A 20765-nucleotide genomic window follows, 5' to 3' on the forward strand; every position below is an offset into this window, starting at 1 on the left:
CACTCCACAGACTCAGTGTGGGAGCTTGAGGCTCTTTCCAACACCTAATAGACCGTGCACACGTCATTAGGCTAGTTTTTAATATTCTAAGGTTTGTTTGTTTATTAAGATCCCAATTTCCTTCTGCATTACACCTGCTATTCTTCCAGGCATCCAAACAAATTACATAGTGACAATAAAGGAATACACATTCACACTAGACAACACAGACATTGACCTAGCCTATTTTTTAAAAAGTAAAATAGGCCTAACTGACAAGATAACTCTGACAGAACAACAATTGAAACTGACAAAACAAGACAGCTCTGAATTAGTCTCTCAATCCTCTAGATAAATACAAACATAGGATATAGCTACCATTCATCTGCCTGTTATAAAATTCAGCAACAGGTGGACAATAAAGGTTCTAAAATGTCAGTGGTGAATAATCAGTGAATAATCACTTAATATGAAGTTGTGATGAAGTCGAATTAGTGAGAGAGAAAAAAATTCACATATTGAACATGGTATTTTACCTTGTTGATACTACAACATCAGTACCAATTTAAATGCTCAATGATTATCAGTCACACTAATTCAGATGTCCACAAGATGGCAGTATAACAAAAAAAAGTTTCACAGTGAAACTACTCCACCCTCTCCACACACCTCCCCACCCAGATGGCTGCTTAGCAGTCAGGTTGATTTATGCTCAGCTAAAACTGACAAGGTTTTTTCCCCCCCTTCTACTTCTTTTTTTTTTTTTTAAGACAAGTATTATTCAAACATCCTTTGAAAACATATGCTGTTGAAGCCTTTGATAAACTGCAGGTTCATTGAGCCACTGAGGAACTGGTGGGATTCAGCTCTTTGACAACGCCTCCACCTTTGTTTGGGAAATGGTCACATTTCAGGCTCAGGGCTTAGAGAGTAAATGCACAGGTGTTTACAATAATTTTTTTTTTTTTTGGGGGGGGGGCTTTTAATGCCTTTTATTGATAACGTAGTCGAGAGAGAGACAGGAAATGGGGAGGCAGAGAGGGGGAGTGACATGCAGGAAAGGTCCGTCTGATGCGGGATTCGAACCAGGGCCGCCTGCAGTGAGGACTATAGCTTCAGTGTGGGGTGGCAGCTCTACCGTGAGCTAAATGTCACCCCGAGGTGTTTACAATATTAACAATGGTTCAGAGTGCATTATCCAGTATATACGGTACAATAATGAAAGACTGAATTGAAGCTCACAGTAACATGTCATTTGCTGTGGTATATCCTAGGGCTCAATGATTACTTGCATTTGCAATTACATCACAATATCATAAAACACGATTTTGTAATCACACATGCTGTGATTATGTCATGCAAGGAGAGCCAAGCTGTCAGTGGAAAGAAGCAACGTCACGCTTTACCTTTATAGTTAAGCTTTGCTATCTAAATATGTGCCAAGTAACAAGCCTGTAACTTGAATCTTACAAGAAAGACCAGTTTATGTTAATGAATAAACTTTGTACAGATACTTGACTAATACAGATAAATGAGCTTGAAAATAAGGGATATTCGGCTATGCATATCCTGTGAAAAAGGCTTGATATTGCAAATTGACATTTATACTTAGGAGCTGTACTTTAATGTGTTATGCAACAGGTGTCTAACCTCCATGAATACTGAACAAATAGGAAGATAAATAAAGACCAAGTAAATCAGACTGGAATCTCAGACATGTGCGCTTTATTGGGTTGTTGTGTACACCAGAGGCTTGAAGCCCAATGCACAAACCTTCTGATAAGGTAGAAGCTTTGTCTTTTGCATAATGACAAAAACAAACTGGACCAAGTATCGTTTTAAGGCTGAAAGTACAAAAAACAAAACAAGTTCAGATTACATAATTTACATATTAAGCAATACTACAGGTCTGTTGGGCAGTGGGCCCACCAGAGAATAAACCTTCATAGAGGCAAATAAGGTGGTGAACAAAGACATCTGGAATGACCTACACAAACACGACAATGGACATCATGTTCCTCACATTCACACCGCCTGGGACGCTCTGTACTTCCGGCAGAGTTTCTCCCCATCAGGGGGCATGGTGCCATAGCCATAGTGATGAGGGAAATGGGGGAAGAGGTGTTGTGGGCTCAGCATACACCAGTGTGTTGGTGTAGGCATGTATGCAGAGCCAGTCGTTTGGGTTTGTAGCAGTGTGTGTTTTGGGAGGTGGGGGACTGACAAAGTCTGTTTAGAAGCACTTCCTGTGGACGATGCTGGGGCCGGACTCGTCGTACTCCTGCTTGCTGATCCACATCTGCTGGAAGGTGGACAGGGAGGCCAGGATGGACCCTCCGATCCATACGGAGTATTTCCTCTCTGGAGGAGCGATGATCTGCGTTGAAGAAAGAGAAGAGATGTATTAAAGATACTGTAGTTCATTTACTAACATTTGTGTACATTCAAATCTTGTTGAAGGTCAAAGTCATAAAGATGCAATACTGTAGTGACAGTGTTTGGCCACCGGGGGCAGTAGAGGCATAAAGAGCTTTCTGGAACACTTTTTGCATCATTGCCTCAGGGAGGAGGAGGAAGAGTGAGTGATGAGGAGTTTTACCTTGATCTTCATGGTGGTGGGTGCCAGGGCAGTGATCTCCTTCTGCATACGGTCAGCGATGCCGGGGTACATGGTGGTACCGCCGGACAGCACGGTGTTGGCGTACAGGTCCTTACGGATGTCGACGTCACACTTCATGATGCTGTTGAAGGTGGTTTCATGGATACCGCAAGACTCCATGCCTGTTCACAGAGGGTGTAAAGTAAAAAAATTAAGTGTCTTGTTTGTGTTTTCAGGTTAAAACAAGTCATTTCACTCCCTTTATGCACACTATCCATGAAGTTAGTAGCTCCATCGTGTTACTTACCGAGGAAAGAGGGCTGGAAGAGGGCCTCGGGGCAACGGAACCTCTCATTCCCGATGGTGATGACCTGTCCGTCGGGCAGCTCGTAGCTCTTCTCCAGGGATGAGGAGGAGGCAGCAGTTCCCATCTCTTGCTCAAAGTCCAGTGCAACGTAACACAGCTTCTCCTTGATGTCACGCACGATTTCACGCTCGGCTGTTGAGGAGAAGGAGAAGAAAAGATTTTAAATATTTGCTCATCTCCGCCTCTGCGTTAAACATCAGCTCACTTTGAAGTTGGCATCCGTGTGCTGCTCACCTGTGGTGGTGAAGCTGTAGCCCCTCTCAGTCAGGATCTTCATGAGGTAGTCTGTGAGGTCTCTGCCGGCCAGGTCCAACCTGAGGATGGCGTGGGGCAGGGCGTAGCCTTCGTAGATGGGCACTGTGTGGGTCACACCATCACCAGAGTCCATGACAATACCAGTGGTACGACCGGAGGCGTACAGGGACAGCACAGCCTGGATGGCCACATACATGGCAGGGGTGTTGAAGGTCTCAAACATGATCTGGAGGAGAGAGAGGATATGAGAGATGAGTCACCCAGTGAGTCAAAGTAACTGGTATGGGTTAGTACAGTCAGATTGTGAAAGCACAGCACACTGGCCTGTTTTGTTTTGAGTATATAAAAACACCAGAAAAACCAGTCATTACAATAATCTGCACTTTAGTTTGGTCGTTTTGACTGTACAACAGGAAGTGCAGTAACTAGCTCTTCCATCATCATCTGTTGCATCATGCAGTCGGTTTTGTTAGATATAGTTTAGCAGGTCAGAAAACAAGCCAAGTGACCATGCTGCAACTAGTCATTCCTGATGCATCACAGTGCAGAGCGATAGAGACCTGAAGCATCCGCAGAGATGAAAAGATCAACTCAGGACAGAAGAAACCTGGAGATTGTAGGAGCAGGAGGAAATGGAATGAGAGGAAGAAAAGCCTGGATAGCGAGATAGTTTCCTGCTGTTGGGCTCTTGCAGGTGAGCTGAGATTTCCTGACAAGAGGAGGAGGGGAGGGGGGGTTGTCTGTGTCAGTCAGCCATTGTTACCTGGGTCATCTTTTCCCTGTTGGCCTTGGGGTTCAGGGGGGCCTCTGTGAGCAGGACTGGGTGCTCCTCGGGGGCAACTCTCAGCTCGTTGTAGAAGGTGTGATGCCAGATCTTCTCCATGTCATCCCAGTTGGTGACAATACCGTGCTCGATGGGGTACTTGAGGGTCAGGATACCCCTTTTGCTCTGTGCCTCATCACCAACGTAGCTGTCTTTCTGGCCCATACCAACCATCACACCCTGGAGAGGAAGAAAGCGGTTACACATTTTGTTCCAAACTTAAAATAAATGTAGAAATAACTGTTATTAAAGGCTGTGGATCTAATAAATGTGATGGGATGCTGCTGCTGCTTACCTGATGCCTGGGACGTCCAACAATGGAGGGGAACACAGCACGTGGAGCATCATCTCCTGCAAAGCCAGCTTTGCACATACCAGATCCGTTGTCAACAACGAGGGCGGCGATTTCGTCTTCCATTTTTCTGGACAAAGAGGAGAGAAAAGGGGACAGGATGTTAAAACAAAGAAAAAAAAAAAAGTGATCTTCTGTGACAGCTCAGTGTTTTAAAGTGGATTAAATCCTTGTCATTTTGCAGGATGGACGCTGGATGTCGCAGTGGCGCAAGCTCCCGGTCCAAATCCAGAGCTGAGAAACAAAGGCCGTTTCTCCCTCGGTCTGGCCATGGCCATATAAGGCAAAAGTGAGAGCAGCTTAGAGACGGCGGCGGCAGCCCGGCCCGTGAAGACCGTGTGTCGTTAAACCTCAGATGACACTGAATGACGGCGGGCGGCCACTCCCTTCAGCAGGAGCATCAGCATCACCCTAACCAAATTAACCACTTTCATATCGCCTCACACACACAGAAAGAGAGAGAGAGTCGCTTTTAAACTGTTGAAATGAATGAACTTCCCCATCTCATCTCATCAGGTGTAGCCTAGACCGATGTGTCGTGACCATGGTAACAAGGTGCAACAACTGACATTCGAAAGACGTTCGATTGTCGAATTACCGCAGAGCTGTTAATTCGACAATCGAATCTACAATTAGCGAAGCTTAAGTTTGAGTCCTGCATGTAGTCATCATCATCTGGTCGCGCGCGTGTGTGTGTGTGTGTGTGTGTGTGTCTGTGTGTGTGTGTAACCGGAGACATCAGAATCCCGACACCGTGCCAAAGTAGATGCTTACATGTAAACGAGAAGAGGACGGTGGGGGTCAAGCTTTTTAAACGCAGTCTGATTTGTTTGATTGATGAAGCGCCGACAGCACGCAGAAGGGTTATATTTCAAACAGAATGTTACAACATAAACGACAGCATACCAGATAGATAACCCTACCACGTTAAAACAATACAATGTAACCGTTAACAGCCTCTATTCAAATTGTAACAAGTGCACGAGAGAAAAAAAAGGAATATATAGCCAATGACAAAACAACGAGCGAATTTTAAAAGTTCCAATCGCTGTTTTCAACTTGAGGAGGTGTTGCACAGTCGCAACTTAACAGGAGACAAAAATCTACACTATGAACAGTTTTAAAAGAAGACATTTCACAAAAAGGAAAGAAAAATAAATCTTCCATCCTCGTTCTGCAGTAGGCTAGTGTTCTTACCTGTTTGAGGGAGGGTTATCGGCTTAAGGAAGGACTGTGACTGAGCGGTACACTCCGTGGAGGTTTAGTGTCTGAACTTCACTGCAATGAAGGCCGGCCGACTGCAGGGTTTTATGAGAGCTCGTGCTGCAGCCCCTCTCCATAAAAGGAGAACTTTCCGCACGGCGCGCTCTGATTGGTTCTCCCGCGTCCACTGGGTGTGGCGCATGCAGATAACAGGTCTGTGCTCTGACAAGACGAGGGAGGAGGTGAGGTGAGGGGAGGAGGGGGGTATTGCAAGCGACATGAAAACTTGCCTGTACATTATCAATATGATGATCAATGTGGGATTATTCAATGTTCAATATAACATGTGATTCATTCTTTCTTTATGGTTTTGTGTGGCAGCAACGGCCGTGATACACAAGTGTGAGATATAAGGGCAACAAGTGAAAAAAACACACAACATAAAGCATGATGAGTGAGCAGCAAATAAAATATACATGCTTCTCTGTTTTCGACGTAATTCATATTTATTTTATTTAAACACCATCATCCTGAATGATAAGAGGCCTGCAGCATAATGGTTACACAAACCCTGATATGTTTGTTTAAATAAACCCCATGCTACTTCTTTATTTGTGCATTGCTGGGATTTCTAATTGCAGAACATTGATAAACATCCCTGTAATTGTTTTTTAATATAACTTAAGCACAAAAGGGAGCTCTAGATTGCACTGAAACCTGCTGATGCATTTGTTGCAAAGCACAATTTTTCTCATTCATCACGGGTGCTTGTGGTGACTAGCGGCAGGCCATGGGGTGGTTACAGTCTCAGGGTCACTGACAGCACTGTCAACACCCCAATTCACACGTCTGCCCTCAGCGTATATAACACAAACACACAAATCACACACACACACACACACACACACACACACACACTCTCAAGCAGAGCAAAGTGACAGTGATACGTGTGGTTGAGCTGAGGTATGTTTACAGCAAACACCATGAGGTTGTAAATCACTTATCTCTCACCACTAGTGTGATAATCTTAAAGTGAGCGTTGGGCTCAGATTAACCCCCTGCTTATGTCAATGAGACGTAATAGGCAGGTGTGTAATTTTCACGACATACCTATATTTGGTGACAGGAAGAAACTGCAAGGCCTGTTGTGAAATTATTATCCATGAACATGACTCACTTAGGTATGCATGAACACACCTGGCTGAGCACACGCCCAGACATGTCACAGAGTTTATCTCGCTGTAACTCTCTAAACTGAAATTGTAGATTACATGCTGCAGTTATTTTTAAAATTTAACACACGCGCCGCTTGGAAAGCTTCAAACAAAAGCCCATCTTATAAATTGACCAGAGGCTAAGTGGGTGGGTAAAGGGTGCTGTTTTAACTCAATAAGGGCACTGGACAAAGACCCATAAACTTACACTAGGAATTTTTTTTTGCTGGCTCTATGTTGTTCCTAATAAGGATATATGGCAACTGGCTCACCAAAAGAGACAGGAAGTAGGTTTCACAGAGCCTCACTAATGCAGATGCACACGCAGGAAGTGACCACACACGGATTGACAAACATATTATGCACACACACACACACACACACACACACACACATACATAAGACATTGCACGTATGCCATCACCAGGTATGGAGCGGCTAAGGACGACACAGAATGAGCTGATCAGGGAATTGGCTTTTCAGACTGGCATTATCCTGCTCCAGACAGACACTAAGCACACACACGCACACACACACACACACACATACACACACACCAAGTTTAGACCCAGGGCAGGACAACCATCCCTTTAAGAGTTCCTTTGGATGACGTCCATATAAGGAGATATTGGAGCTGGTCACATGGGGGGAAGAATGCACTGCTCAGGTCATGTGACCAGTCTGAGGAAATGAATGAATCTCCCTTTTTAAGGCTGTGTGTGTGTGTGTGTATGTGAATATGAATATGAATGTTGCTTTATTTTACCACATTTCACCCCTTTATTTTCTCTTTTTCTCCACCCACACAGATTGATATTTAGATTTATCTCCTCATTTATTAAACTTTGCTCTCACTAACTCCTCCCTGACAAGTCATCTCTCATCATTTCCTCTGGACACCCATGCAATTCCTCAAGCTGTTTCAAAAGTCAGCAGCGTGCGTGCGTGACTCATGCATGCATTACAACACACACACACACACACACACACACACACACAGACACAGACACACACCCTCTCTGCATTGCTCACTCACACAGTCAGAGAAACTCACAGGCCTGGCTCTCAGCTCTGACTAAGACCGTATAAGGAAGAAGCTAGCAGGTAGCTTCTGTCCACTTTTCACTCATCTCTCTTCCTCTCCCCATCCTTCCCTCCCCTCCCCTCCCCTCCGCTCCCCTCCCTCTCTCTTTTACACACAGCTTCCTGCATTTGCCACATTTCCTCCCTCTCCCGAATCAATCACTCCCTTATTCATTTTCCCAGGACAGGGACAATTATAGGAGTGCAGTATGAGGTCAGTGCACATATTTGCCTGTTTCACTCCTTACCAGTCTTTCCCAGTCATTTATGGCATCGCATTCCAGCTGAGTTTCATACACAGCATGGAGAGGGAGGTGTGGCTCGTCCGTGTGTGGCTGTGTCTCTCTCTGTGTGTGTGTGTGTGTGTCTGTATATGTGACGTATGTGTACTCAATTTACTTCACACTCATTTTTTCACAATTTTTTATTAACAAAAAGGAACATTTTAGCATGCGATTGCAAAAATGAGCTGTAAATACCAGTGTCAGAGCAGATTTGATTCTTCTCTATGTGTGTCAGGCAGTCCAGCTCTTCCCCATGTCTACCAGCTCCATGCCTTCACAATAGGACCGTGGTCTTGAAACCCTCACCTGATTGCACCACAGAGAGAGAAAAAAACCCACACACGATTACATAACAAAAAACCCCCAAAAAACACATACATCTCTTTGAATACACACGCACAGTTTGGGCACCCCTGGTCAAAATTTCTGTTGATGTGAACAGTTCAGCAAGTGGAAGATGAAATGATATCCATGAAAAGATATCAGGTTAAACATGAAACACTGCAATATTTTAAGCAATATCAGTGTATTATTTTTGTTTTGCACAATTTCAGAGTGAAAAGGGGAAACAAAGCTGCAGCCTGCAAAATAATGGGAAACCCAGGAGACTTGAGCTCTCAGATAACTTTGACCAAGGTGTCAGACAAGATATTTACTATTTACACACTGTGATGGTTTCCAAAGGGGGGGGCTACTAGGTACTAATATGCAGGGTGACTAAACCTTTGCTGCAGGGCATTTGCCTTATCTGTCATTTTGAAAATGTAAAAGATGAAATATATATAGTATATATATATATATTGTTTAAAATGTAAAGGGATTGTGTCATCTGTAACTTTATACCTTTTGGAGATAATTTAATCTCCCACTTGTTAACCCTTCACATTAACAGACATTTTGAAGCAGGGGTGCCTAAACATTTGCAGGCCACTGTATACACACAACATCAAACACACACTCACTGTGGGTGTCCTGTGGGAAGCCAGTTGCTGGAGAAGGGGGAACGGAGTCCACTGAATGGGTTCGACGGGCCAGCTACAGACGGACAGGTCACTGGCCTTACCTGAGTCCAACACGCCGTCCCCCATACTCATTTCACTTCCCCTCCAACCGTACTGAGAGCTACAGGTAACACACACACAGAGCCGGCAGTTAGTTAGGGTTTTACACAGACATGATGGGCCAGAGTAGATGTTGGTTTTAATGTTTTATTCACTCTATTTTAGGAGAGGTTTAAGATAATATGTCATGATTTTAACGACCAATTGGCAATTCTTGTCAATCGATGTACTTTAATGTCTTCTTTAATGTTTTCTTATGTATAAGAAAAAAAGAGGTTGTTCTTTTTCCGTCAAAACATGTCAAGGTAACTGAGCTATAAATAAACTTCATCGAGCTATTAGTTGTTGTTAGGTTTTACCTTTAATCTTTGTATTCTACCCATTTAAACATTTGAGTTTTGCATTCATTTAAATAAAGTAAAGGTAAAGGTACTCTAAGATTACATATATTATGATCGGGACAAATCCACAGTGAATTATCATTCCTATGAGCTCCATAGGCCTTTTTTTTAGTTTAGTTTATTGAAACAGGACAGTGTACAATACCATTAGTCAATTGAAAAAAAAAACAATGAAAAGATGGTTGTACCAGATTTAGCCCTTGGGCTAATTTCCATCTGTAGTCCATCTGTAGTTTTTAGCCTCTTTCATACTATGTTGGTCTATCACCAACACTTATACTGTTTCGGTTCACTTTCACTGCTCTCATTTGCATTTTTTTTTCCAGATGCATGCAGCTGTTCGGGCGAGACAGCAGTGATACACCCACTGTACTCTGCCCTCTAATCTCTAAATGGCAGACAGAGCTAGATGGTGAAGATAGTAAGGCATTCAGCTGCTACAGACAAATATTCCCCTCGGGAGTCAAGACAAAATCACTAGAGAGCTAAAAAGAGATCTAATTTACATGAGTCAGATGTCCTGACATGACTTCAAATGAACACCGATGTTGCTCTGTGGCAGCTGTTTGTATAAAAAGCAACAGTTCGCTAACACATTAACCATTAACTTAATAATGGGATGAAATATCACTGTTGCATTGATTTTCAGGAAAAATAATACCAGCACTACGGCTAGTGTAATTAGTGGTGAAGATGTGGACACAGTGGATTCTTACAAATATCCAGGCACTGTGTTTGACACCTCTCAGATTTGATGTTAATAGGTCAACAACGAATCCACTTGCTGCGGAAGTCGAACTTAGATGTGTTGAAACCCATATTGTGTAATGTGTACCTTTCATATATTGAAATCCTCTTAACTTCTCGTTTTATGGTTTGACAGAAGTTGTCTAAACAATACTGAGTGCAGCTGACTGATATAAACCCTCTCTGGGAGACACAGGTCCTTCAGAAAGCCAAAAATATCAGCAAAATCGATCATGCTCTGTCCAAAGAATTCACTCTCATGCGGTCAGGCCGGCGTTACCGGCCCCCGCCCAGGACGACAAGCCATTGCTCCAGGTCATTTATCCCCTCTGCCATTAAGCTGCTGAATTTCCATAGGTTTCCTATGTGCAATATACTCAGGCACTTTATCTATACACTTGTTTTTATTTTTTTTTAATAATAATATATTTTTGTATTAAGTTGTTTTTTATTATAACTTTTATTATAACTAATTTCTGTATTTCAATTGTTTATTCCTTACTTGTTGCTTATTGTGCTCTTCTGTAGAGAATGAATAAATGTTTGTCGGTGGCTGTAGGAACTAAATTGCCTAATGAGGTGGGGGTTATTGTGGGAGAACAGCTTTGGCCGTAGTTCAGTTTATATGACAAGAGGTTATACTCAGCAAGGCTAAAAGTGGGTTACTATCAGGAAGCGCTGGGCTGTAGCTAACTGGGTTTATTGTTTATTGTTTATTTGGATCCCCATTAGCTACCACATCAGTGGCAGCTAAACTTCCTGACAGCACTTTCCTGGAGACTAGTGAGTAAAGGAGTGAAGTGCGATGTTAATGTTTCTGTTACGTAGCAAAACAAAAGCAATAGATCCTTTAAAGAAAAGTCAGCTGATATTTGTAAGGTCAAATTGTGTGTGTGAAAGTGTCTATACAACTTGGCTGATCGATAGATTTCAAATATTTTGTTAGGTTTAAAGTTAAGGTTTAATTGGTTTCATCTTGTGTTCATAAACTGCAGAGGCAGCTGAACTGGAGAGGAGCTGTCAGGTATCACTGTTGTATCATGTGGTGAAAGCAGCAGGACGCAGGATGTGTTCGAGGCAAGAGGGGCGGGTAAATGAGGCAAATCTCTGTGAATCCAGCCTGTTTAGACAGATTTACGTAAATTTGTTTGAGTTTGTTGTATATGATGTGTACATGGCAGCAGGGTAAAAGGCACACGTATGTCTACTGTATTGTATATTTTCATGTTTTCAAGTGGAGTTCACCTGATGAAAACAAACCACTGAAATCCCGAAACTGTTGTAACTGTGATTTTTTTTTTTTTAGATTGAAAAATGGCTTCAGTGAGAACAAAATAACACATGAACTTCTGACACTGCCAACCAAGCACATTGATGTGTGATAATGACTGTGTGTGTGTGTACCTGTGTGGGTAGATCGTATTGATGCGTGTTCCATGGCTGGGGCAGGTGGAAGCCAGCGACAGTGTGTCGTCGTGGTAACAGCAGGGGCGGTCGAGCGCCCTGAGGTGCAGTAACTCATCGGACCGGGTGAAGGCCGGATTGTCCAGTGAGTCTGCCGATCCTGCCCACGAACGCAACCAGAAACGACCTGACAGCTCATCGAAGTGGTTGAACCTACGATAGCTACACACACACACACACACACAAACCACGATGATTGGATCGCTTCGATTGAACCAGGGATATAGCTACAATTACCAGGCTTCCTATGGAAGTATGGAAAAGTATGGAAAATGGAAACTATTATATGGAAATATATCTGAAGTTATTTGGGTTAATTATTTTTGCATTAGCTACAATCTCCTGGAAATTATTTGGTGACATAATGGCATGTAAATTCTGAATAATGAAAACAAATTGCATAATTTATTTACATGATACACATCTAAATACTCAAATGTCACACATTATTTGAATGTTTTTACTGAGAAGTCTGGAAATTAGGGTCTAGAAAAAGTATAGGATTTTGACATTTCAAATGTGTAGGAACCCTGAATTATAAAGTTTTTATGTTTATGCCATTAGATTGGATGTATAGATTCTCATTCATCACTGATTGGTCATAGAGACAGGAGACACTGAGACACAGAGTCTAAATCCACAGAGGAAGTGGAACAAAATGCACCTGTACGTTTTGTGTTTGCCTCACTTTGTATTTCTATTATTAATTCATGAATCAGAACTATTCATGGATGAACACAGAGCTGAAACTAGTACATCCTAGAACAACAGGCCTGAAACACATCCCGCTGCCAGTGCTCAGTTTTAGTTGAAGCTGCGTTTAAGCTGGTGTCGATTCAATTGTATGATCATTTTGGATTATATAGTTTGTGATGCAGGTGAATACATTGGGTTGTGTTGGCAGGTGTTTCTATTATTTTGTCTGCCCCATTCAATTCAATCAAAATAAACAACAAGCCTGCTCGTTTGTAGACTACATGACAATAATTGCATATACACCCACTGAGCTTTTCATTAACTCTAAACAGGCGAAATCCAAATCCATGTCCGGAGGAGGAGAAGGTCTCAGAGGCTGCAGCTCAGCTTTCATCCTCAGTGTGTAGCTCTGTAGCCAGAATCTGACACCTAGTGGATATTTACTGCCATTACAGATGTGCAGTTTTTCACACCTAATTTATCTCAGCAGCTTTTCATGTATGCCAAACAAAGATCCAGTCTGATATTTTATTAATTTCCAACATATTTATACTCTGAACTCACTAAATCAGCCTCTTAACATCTAATGTGTTTAAACAGTGTTTCATATCTGTGGGTCTAGAAAGCAAAAAAAACTCCACAGATGATTAAAAACTTGGAAAAAAGTGGATTAGACTTTGGTGAATAGTAGACATTATTCAGTCAGAGCCACCAGAACTGTGGTAGGTCTGGCAGTACCTATAGAAAAAGTCATGTTTATTATTGTCAAGTATCAATATTCAGCAAAGACTGAAGTTTTATGTAGTTAGTCCAACCACCCATTTTATATAGCTTATTCCCATCCAGTTAATTTGAATGGTTAATTCATTAGAAACTGCTGTTACTACTGGGAAGTCTTAAAAAAAGATGTGATATGATAAAAATAAATCTAGGTGCTATACTTGGTTTTTCATCATACTTTTTGATCGCTATATTGTATTTTATGTGTTATTGAGAACTCAGCAGACACCCTGCATGTAATATTACTGTACACTCTCTATATTAATCTTTATATTGAGCAGTGAGTTTACATGTGTACAGTACATTAGAGACTGAGTGTGTGGGCTACCTGCTGCGGGTCTGATCCACTTTGGCCTGGATCAGAATGGCCCGGTAGCGTCGCACCGCCACATAAGCCAACACGGCAATGACGGTCACCATGACGAGTAAGATGGCAAGACACGCGCACACCAGTCGCACTCTAGTCATCCTCATGTCACACCTCTGACCCATGTACCAGAAGTCCTCTCCTACAAGGCAGCTGACACACAGACAACAAGAAGTTTAGCTTACATGCAGAATAATCTCTTGGATAGACAAAAAAAAGAAAAAAAAGAAAGATGCGTGGTGTGAGGGAGTGAGTGTGTGCTTACCGGCAAACAGGAAGTTGTCCTGGGTGGTGTGTACAGATGCCGTGGTGATGGCAGTAGTCAAAGTGACAGACGGAGGAGCAGCTGTAGTTTGCAGCGCCAGGCTGGGACACACATGTGTAGCCTGCTGGACACTGCAGTAACCAGTCGCACACATCACCCTGCAGACCTGGAGGGGAGGATTCATTTATATCACTTTGAACAAATCTAAAAAAAAACCCAAACCATGTTGTATTTAATGATTTGAAACTGAACTGAAAAAAATCACTCTTTAGTTAAGATTTGTAACACTTCTGGATCTGTCAATTTGTACCTTTCATTTTTTTTTATGTAATTTTTTTTTTCTCATTAATTCAGTATCTTTCATTTTTCCATGTAAATTTGTCTTTTTTTCTTTTCTATTTTTTGTTATGAATTTCTGTATTATCTTCTTACTTCGTTGTTGTTGTTTTGTTTTTTACATAGGGGAGGTATTTTCATAAGCCTTTTTTGGCTTCCACCTCTCCTGCACAATGTTTAATTTCACTATTTCCATTGATTATGCAGGTTATAATAATGTTCAAAAATAAAAAAGTAAAGTAAAGATTTTATGTATCTACTAGCTCAATATGAAAATAGATTATATAATCTTGAAGTAGAAGTTATGTCCACAGTTATGCCAATGTTTCTTTAACAGGAATAAATGCTGAATTTGTTGGGGACTATTTTCATGTGAAGATTAATAGACATTTTGTGTCCTGGTGGGTGGGACCGTGTTGTTAAAACTGACTTTAAATAAAGTTCAGTGGCCATGTTCATCATAATGACAGAATATATCTCCCAGTTGGGCGGTCTGACTCATTGCTGTGTTTTTATTAGCTGAACAACAATGGGAGTTGATGGGACAGAGGAAAAAGATAAATAGGGATTCAGCTGCACGGGAAAAAAACATGTTAGTGCAATTTATCTATTGTTGATTTATTTTTTCCAAGGGGTGTGTTGACTGTGAAAACCACAGAACAAACCAAAACCACCTAAATACTATCACTTCACTATCATTTAAACATGGAACAATTACTTTTCAGATGAAGGGAATAAGATAATAATTTAAAAATGAGTGGGTATGTTTACATGCAGAGTTGGCTGACTTCTGTTTGACCTGTATTATTTGACACACTGCGGCTGTGTGTGCCCTTCTGCCAACACAATATGCCTTTCAACCTTGTTTGTCCACCAGCGAAAAACAGTAAACAACTGACCGAGTGAGTGAGGTAGCTTTATTCCACGCCACCACATCTTTTGACAACATCAAAGTGCAGCCACAGCATGTGCTTCGTTGTGGATTTGTACACACAACAAACACCACAAGTGAAAGAAGTGGAGATGATTGCATACCACACTAACAAAGTTTATGTCAGAGTAAGACAGACACTTTAATGAGATTTCTCATAATTGGTTTATGATCTTAACTGAGTCAATCTAACTGAGTTGTGATGCTCTCATGAGTCTGTCTGTAACTAGGTTAATCAAATAAACAAGTTAAAGATGGAAACCCCCCCTCAGGTGAATGAAGCCACTGTAGCTGGCTCCAAACTGGGTGGTCAAGGGATTTTTTTGTGCGTTCACTAGAAAGATGACAGGAAATGAGGGGATAATGTTGTGCAGAACGGTGTGCAGCAAAGGTCCCAGCCTGAAACTAAAACCCACAGGGCATCAGGAACCTTTGGTACAGTAGTAGTGACAGATGAGGCATCACAGCACAACACAACCTCACCTCCCAGTGTGATGTTGGTGATCCTGGACGACCTGAACTCCCTCCCCTCCTTGACTGCCTGAGCGAGCCCAGTGCGCTGCAGCAGTGACGAGGGTCCCGTCCTGCTGAGCCACTGCAGAGCACCACTGGTTTTAAACTTTACCAGACTCTGCACTGCATGGCCGCTGGAACAAAACAGTAGATTCACAATTCCTCACAAAATCCACTGCAGCTTAGACACACCAACATGGAAAGAACCTATAGGTTTGAATATATGTGACCGTTTTCATACGCATATATGCTAAAATATATGGTGCATATAAGTTTCATATATCCGCATACTGTATATCCTATGCGCATATATCCTCATGAGGATATATGCGCATATGAGACTTATATGTAGTTTATCTGTGCATATATGCTGCATATATGCACCATATACGGTATGCACTATATATGCACCATATATTTTAGCATATATGCGTATATATGAAAACGGCCAATTTTATGTATGTCACATATATTCAAAACTATATTAAAACCTATAGGTTCTTTCCGTGTGGGCAGTTTGTGCCTCTATCCGACAAAGTCACACAGCAAAAGGAAAAACTACACATTTAATGCCACTTCCCTCTGTTGTTATGGTATTTACATTATTTACAGGATCCTACAAGACTGAGGAGTCTATGGCCCTGCTGCTTACAGCTCTCTGAGGCTGTATGCAAGGTTGGAGATAAATGCTACCTTACCATAATTCTACCTTCCTCATGTCTTGTAGACTCAATGTTGTTACATAACTCATAACTCATTCCAAGGGGCACAGGTATAACAAGAGAAATCAGAGGATCCTCAGTCAATCGGGTTCATTCTCTTTGCATTATGAATAACTGCAACAAATTTCATGGAAACCCATAAAGTGTCCATCCACCACTGGCATCTCCAGAGCCATGTATTATTCTGAAGGTTTAAGGAGTATGGTGACTAATTTAATGGTAATAAATAAGAGGGATGAACAAGAGTTAATTGTAGTTTTGCTATTATGAACTCACCTGCTCCAGACCTCCAGCAGTCCGCTAAACCCTGGAGCTTTCTGTAGGTACGGCTCCACCTGAAAGAAACAGAGGTTAGAAATTAACAGAAAACACTCACGAAGAGCTATTATAAAATGAAACATAACATTTTCAAGTATCTCTCTGTAGGCAAGGTGTGTTTGTCTACGTAACCTCCTCACCCAGGCCGCAGTGTCTTCCTGCAGGCCGGCGGTGAAAGCCGATCTGGACTCTTCCACAATGATCTGCAGCAGCAGCTCTATTGACTCCACTGTTCAGAACAAACGCACACTTTCATTAGAACAATCCTGGTTTTATTTCATTACACACAGAACAGAAACATACACACACAGATGTTACCTCTGACAGCTGCAGGCTGGTCTGGCACGATGTAAAACCTGGGTGTCTGACTGGTTGTGGAGCTCCAAGTGGGCGTAGAGGTCACAGCAGAAGGAGTGAGCGCTCGGTGGGCCTCCTCCTCCTCCTCCTCCTCCTTCTTGCTGGGATGTTGTGTTGTCCAGGCCGGAGGTGTGCGTGGTGGGTCGGCTGTGGGGGAGTTCGTGGTTGCGCTGCTTGACGCATCACCTCTCTCAGTTTCTACTTCTCTGTCTCCGTATCCATATTCTAATTCAGCAGTCGTGACTGAGAGCGGATGAGAGGGTGTAGTAGCAGTGACGTAGCTGTGGGACAAAGACGACGAAGGTGTGTGTGAAGGTGTGGAGTTGGCGGTTGGTGCTTGCGAGGTCGTAGACGCAGGTTGGTCCACGGTGGAGTCTGTGACAGAGGAGGTCAAAGGCATCGTGGGTGTGTAGGCGGTGCGTGAACCTTGTGAATCAACTGCCGTGTGTGAAGATGCACTGGGCGACACGCGAGGAACGAGAGTCGGTGAAGGTGTGCGTGAGTTTGCATGTCGGTGTGGGTCGGTGGGAGGATGCGTGTGTGTTTCAGTAGCGGTTCCTGTGGCAGCTGAGCTCTGGACAACCAAGTCTCCAAGTGTAGGCGATGATGAATCTGTGAAACTGGAAGTGTGGTCTTCAACTTTGGTAACGCCAGGCTGGGAGGAAATAGTAGCTTGTATAGCTGTGTGTGCATTAATAAAATTCCTTTGCGTACTTTCTGCTGCTGCTACAGTGTGCGTCTGTGTGAATGCAGAGGATGTGTGAGGGGAGTGTGTGATGCTCTGTGGAGACTCTGTTGTGGAAGAAGTGGGAGTGTGAAGCTTGTTGTCAAATTCATCAAATGCAGCAGTTTGATTGGAAAAGTCCGATGCAGCGGATCCAAACGAGTCCGTTCTGCTTTGGATGTGCGGATGAAACGACGGCGTTGGTGCGGTGCTAACGGCGGCGTAGAGCTCTGTGATGTGGGCGGAGGATGACGTGGTTGGAGCCTGCGAGGATGGAGATGATGATGATGATGATGATGACGCGGAGGGTTCGCTATCAGTACGCACGCTGCTGGGTGACATTAAAGGGTCAGAGGTGATAGCAGAGGAGGAGGAGGAGGAGGAGGTCAGATCGGAGTTGAGTCCGTCGGTGCTTCTCTGGCTCCTCCAGGAATGGGACTGTTTCTCCCCGAGCGTCCCACTAACAGCTCCCCCACCCGGGATTCGGGCGGTGCCACTCTCCCATGTTATCAGGGAGGGCAGCTCTGGGGTGAGAGACGGGACGCCGGAGCTGGACGGAGTGGAACGAGCTCGTGTGGTCGCATGTTCGCTTGTGTGTTTAGATGCGTGGCTGGTTGTGTATTTGTATGCGTCCGTGCCAAGAAAGGTGTCGGTGCTGACCACAGCTGCTGCATCGGTCAGCAGCTGAGCCGTCTGTGTTTGAGGGATCTCGCTGCGAGAGTTTGTTTCTGTGTTTGCGGTGCTCGGCGTGTCTGTGTGCTGAAAACAGGGGTGTGTTCTCTCCCTGGCAGATACGGGACCATCAGTGAGGTGATCAGCTCCAGATGTATCCGCTTCATTGTTTGGTCTTTCCTCAGGAAGAGGGAGAGTTTCCCTATCGGATCTACCAGCAGGCGTGAGTCCGTGCATGGGTGAGGTGGGGTGCAGCAGCCCCTGGTCCTGAGCGGCGGAGGGACCAGACGCAGACCGAAGCCCGGGACTCGACTCCAGACCTTCGCGGAGGCGCCCTCTGACCCCTTCTGTTCCTCTCATCAACTCCTGACTAACAGGAGTTGCGCTTGTAAAGCTGGTTCCTGTCTGAGACCAGCGAACGAGGTCTCGGCCTGAATGTGGGCTGGTGTGGTCGTCCGAGGAATTCCTCTCATCTTCCTGGACTGGAAAGACCAGGAACAAACAAAAAAACAGAGAGTGGGACAGAGTGAGGACAGGACAGAGTGGAAACCACAACAACATCTCCCTGTCTCTCACACCACATGCCAGTGTGATAACAACTTTCCGACTGACAGATTTATACCTAAGAGCATATTTTGAACAATAAGTATGTTTCCACAGGAGAAACCACAACATTCCTCTTTACTGTAAACAAAAGATCTCTCTCAGCATCGCACCTCTTATCCAGAGACAACACACAACGTAAGTAAAGCTCAGCTCCAAAACAAGCCTGAACCAAATGTTATTACGACTATTAGATCAAATTCTCGTGATCAGGGTGCAAGCGCAGGCAAGTAGGCCACACTGGGTTAAAGTGGGTAATTGTGTTGACAGTTTCTCACCATAATAGGACAGCTGAATCGTATCTGAAGAGCGTCCTGCTCCCGTCCAAGTCAGGGTGGCTTTGTGTTCGTCACAGCCGGAGAGCAGAGCCGTCCCTTCGCTCTCCAGAACCTGACTTTCCTCGCTCCCAGTCCCAACACATCGCACTGTTATGTTTGAAACACTTTCCAACCGCACCACCTTCAAAAGTACCGTCCTGCCCAGAGGAATATCTACCATCCAAGTACAAAGTGAAGGGGACTCGTCGGTGTTGTGGCTCGTGGAATCGAGTCTGTCTGTGTCATTAAAAAGTCCAGGTACAGTGAGAGTGATGTGACCAGCGGGCTCTTGGTCCAGGCTGACATTTCCACCACAGTGGTGATGCAACAAGGCCCATGTTTTATCTGAGGAAAGATTAAGAAGATGTTGTAAAAGAAGGAACCTCTGTGTGAGGTTGTAGCTTAATTATTTAGACATTTATGGACATTCATTATGAGCAGTTGAAGGATATTCCACTCTCTTTTGTCATCTTTGCATAACTTGGACTGAGGCGTTCAGTTTACCACCAAACCACCAAACTCACAGAAACATCTACCAACCTAGTTCATGTTGACAACAGAGCAGCACTATTGTGACTTTATTCAACAGTAGCAGATAATGAAACAGCAGTTTCAGCTAAAAAAAAGATGTCCAATACAAAGATCAGTCATGATAGAGGGAGTATACATAATGACACTATAGCAGTTTCAGATAATAGACGTCTGGGCGTCCAGTGATTTCTTTACCTGTCGTGATAATAAAAAGCAACAGGCAGGCGTGGAGCTGCATTTCCAATCCTGAGACATTTCAGTGTCGTAGACTCGTTTAATCCCAAATCCATGCAGATTTTCCAGACTTGTGTTGTTATGAGGACGACAGCTCAGCCAGAAGCGAAACTGGTCTCCAGTTTTTCCTGCGGACAGTCCCGGCAGCGAAGCGGAGAGGCGTCAGAAACTTTCCTCCTCCATCATTTCCTTGTAACGGAAACCGCGGTGCTGTCAGCGGAGCAGCGCCGCGCGGCCACCTCAAATGAGATCCACGTGTGGCAGACAGAGTTGTCCTGCGCTGTGTGTGTGTGTGTGTGTGTGTGTGTGTGTGTTGGCGGGGGGGGACAGAGACGGTATGGTAGGGAGAGGGGAGGGTGGTGGGAGAGGTTTACGCGGCCCTCGGGCTGTTCCGTGCGGTCGTTTGAACCGGTCCGCGTTTCCAAAGATGAGAGGAAGGAATGGGAGCGCGCGCCGCAGGAGCTGGTTCTTTACGCACCGCATAAACGCTGCACAGGAAACCTTTACCACAGGAGGCACGAAGGCATGAGGGCGGGGGCAGTTCATCATTAGGGCTTTTTACGTTTA

General features: G+C 43.8%; 2 protein-coding genes across 2 annotated transcripts; both read right to left on the reverse strand.

The window, feature by feature from the left end:
- Nucleotides 1-1682: 1682 nt before the first annotated feature.
- Nucleotides 1683-5657, reverse strand: actb1 (actin, beta 1). The gene is made up of 7 exons (XM_085783857.1): nucleotides 5573-5657; nucleotides 4319-4445; nucleotides 3964-4203; nucleotides 3180-3426; nucleotides 2886-3077; nucleotides 2579-2760; nucleotides 1683-2356 (listed from the first exon to the last, which is right to left on the reverse strand). Exons 2-7 carry the CDS (start codon nucleotides 4439-4441, stop codon nucleotides 2213-2215), a joined length of 1128 nt encoding a protein of 375 aa, XP_085639983.1. The 5' UTR covers nucleotides 4442-4445; nucleotides 5573-5657; the 3' UTR covers nucleotides 1683-2212.
- A 2633-nt stretch (nucleotides 5658-8290) lies between these two features.
- On the reverse strand, nucleotides 8291-20318 carry vap (vascular associated protein). The gene is made up of 11 exons (XM_085783871.1): nucleotides 20160-20318; nucleotides 19395-19778; nucleotides 17079-18995; nucleotides 16901-16989; nucleotides 16719-16777; nucleotides 15691-15854; nucleotides 13941-14106; nucleotides 13637-13828; nucleotides 11773-11994; nucleotides 9122-9281; nucleotides 8291-8465 (listed from the first exon to the last, which is right to left on the reverse strand). Exons 1-11 carry the CDS (start codon nucleotides 20200-20202, stop codon nucleotides 8391-8393), a joined length of 3471 nt encoding a protein of 1156 aa, XP_085639997.1. The 5' UTR covers nucleotides 20203-20318; the 3' UTR covers nucleotides 8291-8390.
- Nucleotides 20319-20765: the final 447 nt, after the last annotated feature.

The sequence above is a fragment of the Trachurus japonicus genome, chromosome 1, assembly GCF_045865225.1.
Source record: "Trachurus japonicus isolate A0001 chromosome 1, Traja_1.0".
In the NCBI taxonomy this organism is placed as follows: Eukaryota; Metazoa; Chordata; class Actinopteri; order Carangiformes; family Carangidae; genus Trachurus; species Trachurus japonicus.